This window comes from Alexandromys fortis, unplaced genomic scaffold (assembly GCF_014885135.2).
Source record: "Alexandromys fortis isolate MF-2015 unplaced genomic scaffold, M_Fortis_MF-2015_v1.1 scaffold_37, whole genome shotgun sequence".
Taxonomy (NCBI): domain Eukaryota; kingdom Metazoa; phylum Chordata; class Mammalia; order Rodentia; family Cricetidae; genus Alexandromys; species Alexandromys fortis.
The window spans coordinates 10,362,252-10,375,837 of NW_026067914.1; the positions used below are offsets into that span (position 1 = coordinate 10,362,252).

The 13,586-nt window shown below is 34.5% G+C and overlaps 1 protein-coding gene across 2 annotated transcripts in view; it reads left to right on the top strand.

Moving 5' to 3' along the window:
- Cdh9 (cadherin 9) overlaps positions 1-13,586 on the top strand; it is a 94,252-nt gene that overhangs the window by 33,220 nt on the left and 47,446 nt on the right. For both annotated transcript variants that reach the window (XM_050139071.1, XM_050139072.1), the window contains exon 2: positions 11,108-11,365. In XM_050139071.1, coding sequence (XP_049995028.1) covers positions 11,147-11,365 — 219 coding nt within the window. In that variant the 5' untranslated portion in view covers positions 11,108-11,146. The remainder of the gene's footprint in view (positions 1-11,107; positions 11,366-13,586) is intronic.

The following is a 13,586-nucleotide window of genomic DNA, read 5'->3' on the forward strand; positions in this document are numbered from 1 at the left end:
CTTGCAACAAACTATTATTAAATTTATCCAGTCTTGCTTTCTTTCAGTTTTCAATATTTCTTATGTGTGTGTGCTTGTGTGAGTGTAGGCTCACACAGGTGTGAGTGGACTCTGTTTTACCCATATTCAGATTTGCAGAGATTCTTTGTCCCTTTTGCTTTGTCATTCTGCATGATTCCTGCATCAACGTGACCATTATCTTTTCCCTAGATTTGTAAATGGTGTATACTTTTTCATTCTCATGTATGTTTTATGCAGTTGACCATTTACTGTGTTTCAAAAGAGTCATATGCACAAAACTTAAGTAATAGCCAATTAACATAATTCTTATCTATTTTTGTGAGAACAAAAGAACGATAACAGTGCTTTATGTATGTTAATAGCTCTAAGGTGGTGTTACAGGTGATAAATGTAGAAATGGAGGTAAAATTAGATTATTAAGACAGTTAATTAGCATTAAAACAATGGAGAAGAAGTAGAAAAGGGAAATGACTAGAAGAGAGAAACAAAAGATGAGAGCAGACACAGTAGCTCCAGTGGAGGGAGAATGAAAAGAAAAATAAGAAAAAAACAAGGGCTTTAGAAAAATTAACCCAATCCCAACCCCACCCTGTGCGATTTGTAAAATACTTTCTGAAAATGGAAATCTAAGGAAACAAGAGAGTGTGAAGGATAGTACAACATAGTCTAAAGAATCATAATTACCTGTGTGATCATTCTGAACATTAAGTAACAATCTGCCTTTATGCAGGTGCACACTGTCTTTTTTGTGTCTCCCCTTAGCAGAGCCGCTCACTCTTCATATCCCACTGATTGCCAGCATATTGAGAAGACTGTTTTTAAGCTACATTTCTTTCCATTCTTTGGGAATCTACCTATAAGAGCAGGACATTCATGTTATTTAGTTTTCTGTGTTGTTCTTTGTGGTGGTTATCTTGCAATTGGTGGGTGCTGTGGATGCCTAGACAGTGTATATGTGACTGGAGATTATTTCAGACTGAGAAGGCTGGAAAGGGTCATCAATAAGCACTCCATCGTTGTGTCTTGGAACCCAACAATTTTAAGAATATGCCAGTCTTTCTCTCTTTGGAAGGTCCAGTAAATCTTATTGTTTTCTAAGGCACAGGCCGGTTTCCCATTATGTAAGGCACTCCCTGTGTGTCAATTTGTTTGTTTCTATTTTATTGTATTGTATTTTTTATTTTATTATTATTCATTAGATGTGTTTTTCACTGCTAGGAAGAGATAGAAATGGGAAAAGGATGGAAGAGGAGGTGGGAAGATATAGGAGGAAGGTGGACAAACCATAATGAGACTATATTGTATTTAAAAACATCCACTTTAAGCTAAAAAATAAATAATATTTTTTTAAAAAAACTAAAAACAAAAAGTTTCAAGGGCCACTGAATCAGATTTTATCTGCTCTAATAAGAGATCTTCTGCAGGCCAAGACTCAGAGAAAAGTGTTTAGGACTAGCCCTCTGTTGTCAGCCAGCTCTGAGTACAAAAGAAACTCCACAATGTTAGCAAGAGAATTTCAAAAATGGCCTCTGTCTAAATTTAAGGTCAGTCTGGTGCACATATTTAGTGAGTTCCAGACCAGACAGAGCTACATGGTGATGTAAATATACATACATATTTACACACATACATATTAAAGTAAATAAAATAACCTCTTTCTGTTGCAATTGTCAAAATCAGAGGATAGATGACATTAACTTCCCTTGTCCAGTATCTGGACTACATTTTGTCTTCCTAATTGTATTGTAAACCTGCTTGCTGACATATCCAGTATTGGGTGTCTTCCTGAAATCTCTGGATTTTTGTTGTTGCTCTTTGCTTTGTTTTTCTTTTGTCCTCCATCTTCCCCTATGAAAACCTGTAGTTGTGCTGGTCTTCTGACCCCCAGTTTTCTCTAACTATGGGTTACAACTTTTCCGATGACTCTGACTCTTTTATGTCTAAAGCAATAGCCGCAATCCTCCGTAGTTGCCGTTCCAGGGGGAAAGAATCCTTAATTGGGATTGAACTTTACTGTTTCTTTTTCCAAAGGTTTCTTTCTTTCTTAGCTACTGAAATTCGTGTTTTTCCACCATCACCCCCCTCCTAGGATAGCTCTTCTCCAACTACTCATGCTTTAGTCTCTGAAGATTCTTACTCTTGTCATGTGGCTGTCATCCCCATCTTCTGTCTGGTGAGAGCTCAGTGAGAAGCAGATACAGGAGAATGACTCATATGGCACAGTCATTAACTTGCCTCTGACAGACTCTGATGTTCATTTCTGACACAGAAAGCTGACATGAAATCACAGACTGAAAATATATTTATAGCTTTTCTCTGCTGATTAAAACTTTGACACACAAATGCAAGTTCCGCTTACATTGGCCCAGCAGATGAAATACCATTGAGTAAATGACTTCTAATACTAACATTTTCTTCTGATATGATGCATAGATTGCCTCTGTATGGCTATACATGATTCTGTTAGAATTAATTTCCCAGAGATGTCCAAAAATGCCTATAAAGCAAGCATCTCACTCTCATTTGTCAAAAGAATAACTATCCACACTTCCCTCATGGTTTTGTAAAATAATGTATTCCAAAGAGTTATCATGGGTCCTTCAACTTTCCACTTAGAAAGATTTAATCTACTTCCAATTCTTCTCCCTAGAGCCTCGCTGTCTTCAAGTTTTAGGGACGTTCATGTTCATTGTTAAATTACATTGAAAACAAAACAAGAACAAAACCCTCACAGACTCCAATCTTTTCTCTAAATCACTCAAATAATCAATTTGCTTATGGCTTTATGTCAAGCTATTCCCATTATGTTACTTCCCTGATAACACTAAGTTTTTCCTTGAAAATGATTTTTTTTTAAACTAGACTGGCTGATGATTGTATCTGAAATAATTTCTCACTAATAATATACTGTAAACTCAAGTTGAATTTTAATATCTGTGTTTTCTCAACTTCCTTTGAACTGGACTTATATTATTATTGAATGTATGATTTTAGTTATGCCCACATGTTTAATGATGAATTATTCAACACATTGATGGAACAAAGCCTCTGCCTGATTTGGTTCACCATTGAGATGGTTAGTGTTAATTCTCAATGAAGAACGGTTGTAGAATCACACAGGAGATTGATTTGGAATGGGATAGGAGTAGGGGATTGCTGTGACTAATTATGTAGGTAATAATGGCCTCTGGGTACATCTATTGGTATTGGTTTAGATAATGGATGTAAGAAGTCCACTCCACAGTTTGTAAATCTACTTATTGGATTAGGATACTGGACTGTGTAAAAGCAAGCAAGCCTAGCTCATTCATGCACTGCTTTCTGATTGTGGACAAATGTGGCCAGTTGCTTCAGGTTCCTGATGATTCTGTGTCCCTGTGCCATGGTGGGCTAGAACATTAACTGTGGATGAAACTAAGCCCTTCTTTTTCGAACTGCTTTTGCCAGGAAATTTAATTACAACAACAGAAAAGGAAACAAAATTATGAAGGTGAAAACTTACTGACTTCAAAAATTGCAGAATACTTTACCTGTTTAGCTTCACTGCCTTAGCCACGTTCACTTATCTTTAGCTGCAACTGTTTGTCTTCAAAGGCTTTTTCCATAAGACACACTTCTCCCCAGTTTCCTACCACGGAATTCTGTTTGCTTCATCTCCCTGGGGATGTTTTTAAACATTTAAACTATGGTACCTTTCCCACTTCTTCCATGATTCTGTTAAAATGTCACCCTAATAGAGAATTTCTCTCTGTTAAAAATACATAAAAATAAAAAAAACTTTCATTCACACGTAATTTAATATTATAAAATTTAATTTTCTTTATTTTCCTAGATCAGACTAATCTATAATATAGTTTCAATTTTACAAAAAAATGAAAATTTAAGTCTTAATTGTCTAAAACATTTCACCCATTTTCTATATTACTAACTGCTGAAAAAAACCCCCCAGCAATTCCATGTATTTAAAATGATATTGAAAATTATTATCAAGTCCCTGGTTTATTAGAACTTCTATAGATCATGTCTTGTATAATTTTCTCATCTAGCATTCTGTACAGGCTACCATATTTTCCTTATTATTCATGTCTTATGAAGTTCCTCTTGGCAAGGAATGTACCTTGGACATTCTTTATTAATGGAGACGTTGGCTGTTTTGAAGAGCTGTACACCATTGATTAGTGGATACTCTGTCATACCAAGATATGTGATGGTAGTTAAAGCAGGATTGTGCTTGCCAGATGGTAGAGGAACATCACAAAGGAAAGACTTGCATTATCTTCACATTATTTGAAGGGTACATGCTATAACATATTGATAATGATTTCACTATCTTGTGGTGTTGTGACTTTCCCAGTATAGTATTATGGATTTAACCAAATTATTATTTGGCTTGTTGTGCAAGGAAACTTGCTCTGTCCTATTGTTAAGAAACTTGAATACAGGTTCTTCCTCATAATGGCAAAATATAGACATAAATTACTTGCTATACATTTTTCCCTAAATTTCTTTTCACAATTATTAAATCAATCACTCATGTTTATAACTATAAAGTTGATGATTCTTATTTTATTTATTAGACTATAATGCAACATTACCAATTATGCTGTAAAAGTTATTTTAGTGTGGGCAATTAGGAATCCATTCATAACTTCTATACTCACATTAATATAGTAGTTTTGCTTCACTTGTGTATGTGTTTTATAATACTGCTTTACTGTACAGCAATACAAGCTGTTTCAAACTCATCACAAGTCTGTTTCTTCCTTTAGTCTGAGAACTGATAATATTCTGTTTTATTTTGTTGGATCACGGTATTTATTCCAATCCATGTTTTGGGTTGCAAGTCAGTTCATTGGTGCTTGTTGATATTATTTTAGGACTTCTCTTTGACATATCTAATAATTTGCATTTTGTCCATAGGATTTATACATCTCTACATTTTCTAATAGCTAGTCTTTTGATCTGTATTATAGTAAGCGAGTTTGCACTGGTTTGACATTGCATTAACACTGGATTTCTTACCTCTGAATTTTATCAAATAATGTTTCACCAATTTACTTCACTGTTTAATTGCAGGGTATAAAAACATCACGATGACTTTTTGTTAACCTACCCCCAGGGGGAATGTCTTTGTTCACTGCAGCAGAGTGTCTGTGCAATTCTTTTTCCATTGCTGTCAGAAGCAGCACCCATTTTAAAGATGCATGAGTATCTTCTTTCTTACCACCCTCATCACTAAAATTCTTTCATCATTTGGAGCAGAGACCAATTCTTTTGTTAGGCTGTGAGTCCCCTCGGAATTAGCCTTCTAGACCTCAGCTCTGAAAGATTTTCTTTTCTTTTAATTTGAATGTAATAAGGTACAGTCCTGAAACCCCTATTGTAAACTGTAATAGGTTTTGGAAATTGAAAGTTTTATGACCTACCATTGTATTATTATACAGGACAGTGTTCATAAGTAAACCTGCTGTGACTTGCCTCTCTCTGTGCCCCCCCTCACATCTTCCCTTCTCAGCAACCACTGGAAAGTTTTTGATATTTTGGAGCTTCATGAATTTGCCTAGTTCTGAATGCCATATAACCTGAGTAATTACACACACAGACTTCTCATAAGAGAGTCAATTATGTAGAAATTTGAATTTACATTTCTTTGAGCTTTTTGGTGTCTTAAAACCCCATTTAATTTTTATCATTAAGTTATAATCCGCTTCCTGAGTGTTCAGAAAATTATGTATGTGTTCCTTTTCTAAAAGGCATTTGGGGGCCTGGAGAGATGACTCAGTATTTAAGGTTGTTCATTGCTCTTCAGAAGCCCCAAATTAAACTTCCAGAAGCCAAGCCAATTGTTTCACAAATGCCTGTGTTTCTAGTTCCACAGAATTGAATACCCTATGCAGATTGCCCTGTGTTTACCTATGTATGTGATGCATACACATGGAATAAAAGTGAATAAATATCTAAAATTATGAACGTGAATAAACAACATGTAAAATTGACTATGCATTTTCTTGGCAAAAATATTTTAAAGTATGATAAATAGAAACAATTGCTGTGCTAGAGTATAAAACTTTTATCCCTTTTAAATATTGCAAAGGGCGTCTTTGTTGTGGGTGGTATAACAGCAATGAAGAATTCCTCTTGTTCTTCATCATCCTAGCGAAGAGTTTTATGGTTTTGTTTCAACCTTTCTACTGGGATGTGGTCAAACTTCATGCTGATATGAAATTTATTGATTGCTAACACTTGCAGAATGTTTTATATCTGTATTTGTCTCCTATATTTTCTTTTTCCTTTTCTATTTATTCTTCTATCATATATTACACCACAACTGCAGTTTCCTCCTCTCCTTCCTGCCCTCCATGCCCTTCACCCATGCCTCCCTTCTTCGCCACATCCACTTCTCCTTTCCTCTCAGAAATGGGCAAGTCTCAGAAATATCAACCAGCCATAGCACAGCAAGTTAACGATAAGACTAGGCACACCTCTCATAATAAGCCTCGACAGGGCAATTCAATAGCAGAAAAAGGAAACCAAAATCAGGCAAAAGATCAGACACAGACCCTTGAGCCCACTGTAAGAATTCCCACAGGAATACCAAGATACACAACCATAATATATATTCAGAGAATTTAAGTCAGACCCATACAGATTTTCTGATTTTCACTTCAGTCTCTATATAACCATATAAGCCATGGTTAGTTGATTCTGTGGGACATTTTCTATTGGCATCATCACCACTGCTGGTTCCTACAACCCTTTGTTCCCATCTTCAGCAGGATTCCCAAAACTCTGCCTAACGCTTGACTGAAGATCTCTGCATCTGCTCCCATCAGCGGCTGGGTTAAGCATATCTGATGACCATGATCCTTTATACTAAGCTCCAGTACAGGAGTATAGCAGAATACTATTAGGAGGCATTTCTTTGACTTATTTATATTTTGGGGGGAGGGCGGGCCTGCTCATGTTTGTTTCTACCCTAGGTCAGTGGGATATCCATACTTTATTCCTGGCCCCCCAGGAAATGTCAGGCATGGCATGTGTCTCAGGATGGACCTGTCATTGGTTGCCCATGCAACAAGCCCTGCACAAACTTTACCCAGCAAATCTTTGCATGGAGAGTAAGTGGTAGGTCAAAGGTTTTGGGGATGGAATGGTGTTCCAGTCCCTCTAAACAAGCCTTGCTTGGTTAGAGAAGATGGCCAGTTCAAACTTCATATTTCCCATGATCAGGAATTTTTGCTAGGGTGAACTTGTGGATTCCAGAAACTTTCCTTTGCACGAGATTTCTACATTGCTCCAGAAATGGTTTGGATGAGAATGACCCTCACAGGTAGATATATTTAAATATTTAAGATTCAGTTTGTAAAACTTTTAAGAAGGTTTCAGAGGTCTGGTCTAATAAGAAGTGGTATGTTATTAGTGACAGGTTTGAGGTTTAAAACAACAACAATAAACAAAACAAAACAAAACAAACATAGTCATTCCCAGTTATCTCTCTCAGCCTTGTTATTGTGGACCAAGATATATGATCTAATGTACAGTTCTAATGCCATTCTCCTGACAATGTACACCGTGGATTCTAATGCTCTCTAATGGAAAATAGCAAATTGAATCCTTTTATAATGTTCTTTTGGCCATAGTGTTTTGTCATGCCAATAAAAAGGTAATACATATGAGTAATGTGTAGCTTTCTTTCTCGAGAACTCAGATATGTCACTGAGAAAACTATAAATTATGAGTCAATTAAGACTACAACTGTAATATTTGCCAAAATTCCTTGCTGACTAGAAATTTCATAATGATAAAGTAGCAAATTTAATCATGAACACTTGTGTTATAAGTGCATTTCTTGTTAGAAACATTCATGACAAATAGTATTAAATGATCTCTCTGAAGAGACTGTATGGATGGTTTTGTAGTTGAGAATGTATATTGCTCTTGCATAGGATCATACCAGCCATATCATGTGATCATAACTGCTTTATTACTCCAGTGCCTGTGGTTCCATGGTTAATAATAAAGATTAGAAATATTCATTTTGATTATAATTATATGGGTATTTAGAGGCAGAAATATATTCATTTTCAGTTAGGCATTTAACTGGTAAACTTCTAACTTAAGTACAACAAAGTACATGTTTTTCTTAATTCTAAAATAGAAATGAAATGGAATTGATATATAATTAAGTGAATAAGGATATAATAATCAAACGATGTTCAGTTTTTAAAACTAATAAGGTTCAAATGAATCCCTTGATTACAAAATCAATTTTAACCAAACTAAAATGCTGTAATCTGTAATACATCTGATGGTAGTTATTTATCAACAAAAGTGAGATTAAAATGCAGAGCATTTAAGGCTGATAGACCTAATTAGGCATAGAAAATTTAGTAATCAGCTTGTTGCTATTGAATAAATAAAGGTTGTGAAGAATTTTTAATAAACCCCATGGGACAGGAGATGCTAACTTTAAAACCAAATATAGCAGAAAACCTTTTAAAGTGTGCACTTTTATCTCAGAGCCAAAGAATGTGCAGGTGCTAAATTAGCCACAAGAGGTTTACAGTAATGTTTCCTAAATGTAAAACAAATCTACCAATACAAGAGTTGACTAAAGCAAAGGTATTAAATCAGAGAGTAGCAAAGTTTATAAAAAAAAATCATTCTATAATTTATAGCAGACATGCTGTGTTGTTAACATTTAATCACACTTAATGCAAACTTCTGTGAACTTCAGTGAGAGCACCACAAATTTCATGATTGATGTTAAGAAACACAAATAATCTCTGACTCTGGTCAAAAGCAATAAACTTTCTACTTTCAATTTTTGCATCTGTCTCTGGTAGTCTTTATTTATACATTAGACTGATAGGCATTCAGTAGGTGACCCAGGGTTGAAAATAAGCTTCAAAAGTATTAACCACTAATCCATTAACGAGATAGTTTGACTCTAATAATAAGTGCCTGGTGGGTTGTGTGCAGGGCACAGAGAACTACAAATTTCTCACATCATGCATAGAAACTGCATTATATCTAAATGAAGGTGGTCATTGCGCTGAATACTGAATGAATGAACATAAATGCTATGTTCATCATAAGAAGGTCATAAATGTACAATGAGAGATAAAACAGGGATATTTGAGGTGAGATGTGACACTTTAGAAATAATTACTTGGAAATTTATAAAAAGTATATAATAGAGATACATCAAAAATGCAAACAATAGGCTTTTGAATGATCCAGATAATATCTGTGCAGATCAGAGAAGAAATATAGGTAAAATTATTAATTGGGCAAATTTTAGATAGTCTTCAAATAAATACATATGGAATATTTTTTCTTTCTCATTCTTGATTCTGGATACTACTTCAATAAAATATACGAGTTGGCAGCAATCATTTTTTTTTTTAAGTTGGGTACTGATATGTGCAAGATCAAAGGGACCTCTTACTGGTGCAGTTTGAGGGCTGTCTATCTTCCACGTGCTCTCATGAAGGTGCAGTTTAAAAGAACTCAATTCCCACCATGCTCTTATAAAGAACTGATTTTCCCATGAGTGTCTGTTCTCTGCCTTAGTCATCACCCAATTAATATTTGCTGGGGATATAGGTTATCAGCATAGATATTGGGGAATAGTGCAAACACCCAGGCCAGACTGTCACATTCTAATGCCTAAATAAATGTCTTATTTGTAAAATTAAGTACCCAAATCTCCAAACATCTCTTTCAACTTTACAGTCTACAACATAAAGTGCACAGCCTAATAGATTGGTATTGGAAAAGAAACACACACACACACACACACACACACACACACACGGTTCATTACCCAATACAGCTTCAGCAGGAATTTGCATGAAACTCAGTGATATTTCATAATGCACTTCAAATATTTCTCAGAAATTTCATAGGGGCATTTGTAAAGTTATAGGAGTATAAGAAGTCACTGCAGTAGTCAAATTAAAGAAACGGGATATAAAAACTGAAGAGAGAGAGAAAGAGAGAGAGTGTGTGTGTGTTCCTATTAAGAATCATACACATTCTTATAAGAGAATTTTAGTAATCTGTATTCATTTCATTATATTTCTAGAAGCGTCATGATCCCTTACTGAAATGACATGATAAATTTCATTGACACCCTCCCTACCAAATCTCTTCTTTGCCCTCCAACAATTTTCTAGTTAGCTAGATTGAGTTCTGAAGGGTATATTGGAATATTTCCATGGATTTCATTACACTGAAAAAGAAAGAAATTTATTTTATATTTTTAAGTTACACAGTTTCACAGTGTTTTTTATTCTCTAAAATCTGATATAGCCAGTAAAACTAGATTACCTCACTCAAATGTCTACATTCAAAAAAAGCAACAAACAAACGAGAAACAACAACAAAAAACCCAAATGCACATCTCCATTAAAACACTGTTTAGAAATGAACAGTGTGTCTCAAAATTCTCTGAAAGACTGATCAGCAAACTTAATGTCAAAATAAAGTTCTCACAGTAGGAAAAATCAGAGTTAAGAAAGTCTACTTTTGTGTTTTTTTTCTCTAATTAAATTTAGGACTTTTAACCTATTTTGTCTTTATGGAATCTAGTTTTTACTATTAGTGAAGAACTACTTTATTCCATACTCCCTTGGTTTAATTCAATTCATTTCTATAGTAGACCGTGGAGAGGGAGAACACATTCTGAAAAATGTTAGACAAGAGGAAATATAATACCATTTGCAGTGTATATGTTCATTGACATGTACATATTTCTTCACTATTAATACTTACAACTTTAAAGAATTAATAATATAACTGTTGTATTAAAAGTTTAGTTTGCAGAATTATTAGTGGTTTGAATTTTTGTGCTTATTTTTTACTTATGTTAAATAAGATTTTTGAAATACATATTTGCAATGTACTTATGAATATTTATGTAATCTTACCAATTATGTGTATATTTCAATATTTATGATTTTAAAGACTGTTCTTTGATATTTTTTTAAATGTACATTATATATTTATAACTTTAAATAGTATATAAAAGTATTCCATTATAAAAGATACACATCCTAATAAAATCATTTTTATTCTACAGGTCACACCTTAAAATTTTATCCTTCCGAAGTAGAAGATAATGAGGACTTACCATTGTCTTCCACTGATCATCTGGACTTGCATTCTCCATACAGTTGATAACAGCCCATTACAAGCAAAGGCTAACGGTCTTAGGAAGATGGTGAATTTGACAAAAGATGATGGGAAAATGCTCCATCGTACCAAGCGTGGCTGGATGTGGAATCAGTTCTTCTTGTTAGAAGAGTACACAGGTACAGACACTCAATATGTAGGAAAGGTAAGATTTTTTTTCTCTGGAAAAACCAGAATTTGAATGTGATACTCATTATCCTTTACAATAACTCCACATTACTAACAATTATCCTAAAATATTTGATGAGTTTTATTATCCTATGGTGTTACCATAAATTATTCCAAAGAGACTTGTATGAAATGTACCATTCACGCAATGATATAAATAAACATTTTTTATAGATATCAGAATGGGAAATCTGGTAGGTTGACCCACACCTGCCATTGCAACACTGGGAAAGATGAGTCAGGAAAGGATCACAAAATGAAGGTCAACTTGAACTATGTTGCTAGACCATCCATGAAAGAAAATAAGAAAAGGAATGGAGAAGAAAATAAAAGGGAAGAGAAGGGAAAAAAAGAAGTGGAAAGGAAAGGAAAGGAAAGGAAAGGAAAGGAAAGGAAAGGAAAGGAAAGGAATAAGCAGCAACAAGCAATATAGTCATGACTTGTGGTTATGACTCATTATTTATTAGCTAGATATTATTCTATTTAGTATGCATATAACCAACACAAACTAACATTGACATTTAAAAATCATGAATAAACTGCCTTTTGGGACCCTGCTCCTCTTACTGGATTGCCTGGACCAGCCTTATACATAGGGGAGCAGGGGAGGTTTGAGTGATTAGTTTTACTTCAAGTTCATATGTCATGTTTTGTTGAGATTCATGAGAGACTTGCTCATTCCTGAACAGAAATGAAGGAGGAGTGGATTGAGTGGTTGGAACAGAGGGGGAGTAGGGTGGGGTCCTGGGGTGAGGCGAGACGGGAAACTGCAGCCAGGATGTGAAATAAGTATATATAAATATGTATGTTTATAAATTTGCATTTACATATAAAAGATTATCATCTGCTAAACAAATGACTGTCTTAGATAATTATTTAAAATAATTCATGTTTTATATGACTAAAAGTAAAATATAGTAATTATATATAATAAAATTTATCAATGTATCTTAATAACTAGTTCATGCAGTTTATAATAGAATGACTTGTATGAGAGATAACTTCTTAACATTCTGCTTCTTAAATCAAGTGAGCTGGGTTCCTGTGTGACTGCCATCTAGTAAACAATGGAGCAAAAACCTGAAGAAAGAGAAGACGCTACCTTTAGTATGGTACACTGTAATGTCCATTTCAGCCTCCTTGACAGTTTCCCACCAGCCTTCAGGAAGGGAAATAGTAGAGTGATAATACAATTCACTCTCGGGGTCCTAGATTTCAGTTTGTCTCATTGTCTGTTTCTTCTTTCTTTCCCTGTTTAACACTTTGATTGTTTTAGTTCAATGCCTCCTATAATTTTTATAATGACAACTTTTTACATTTCTTACTGTTAATTTTCATAGCCAATTTCTTCTTATCCTCATAGCGTTCTCCTGATCCCTCTTATTGTTCATAACATAAGCACAATTCTCAGGTGTGATGAGACCCTGATGTGACATCATGAATGATTTTACATTCTGACAATCAACCACTTGCCATACATTTATTTTTCTTATTCTTGACCTATAAGTATTAAAATTGAGAGACTGAGAATTGATCCACTGAAAACAGAATATGCAATAGAATAGGCAGAAAAAAATAAAATATATAACTGATGGAAAAACTATATCCACATCTTTCAAACCAGAAGGACATTTATCCTGAGAAATTGTCAAAATCTTGTTCTATTTCAATTTGTGTGGGCCTAGTACTTTTTCAAATACAGTCTCCGTTAACTGAAGCCTATTATCTCCTCTTTCTTGCGATCTCTCTTTCATGGCTACCTAGGTCATATACTTTTGTACAGTGCAGTTCACCTAATGATTCTTTCCTTCCATCCCATTTCCCTTGAGATTAGTCATATGGCATCCCTCTATATCCTTCATTTAACTTCACTTTCACATTCTAGTTAATAGGTATCATCGGGACATTTCAAGTTCAACAAGCAAACGTTTGCGTCTAAGGATTTGAAATTGCTTTGCGATTCTTTTTTTGTGGAGGGTCAATATATAAAGAATTCACTGTGGGTCACAGGCCACTGAAATGGTTCTGCCTTATAGTTTCACAGTTGCAGGAAAATGGAAACAGAGAAGGGAGATACTTATAATCCTATGACTGTTGAAGCCCCTTTTCCTGTATTTGTGATTTAACTTAAAATTAAAATGTTTCCTAAGTACTATTTATTAATTAATTTCTAAGTAACACATTTTTTCCCAAATGTT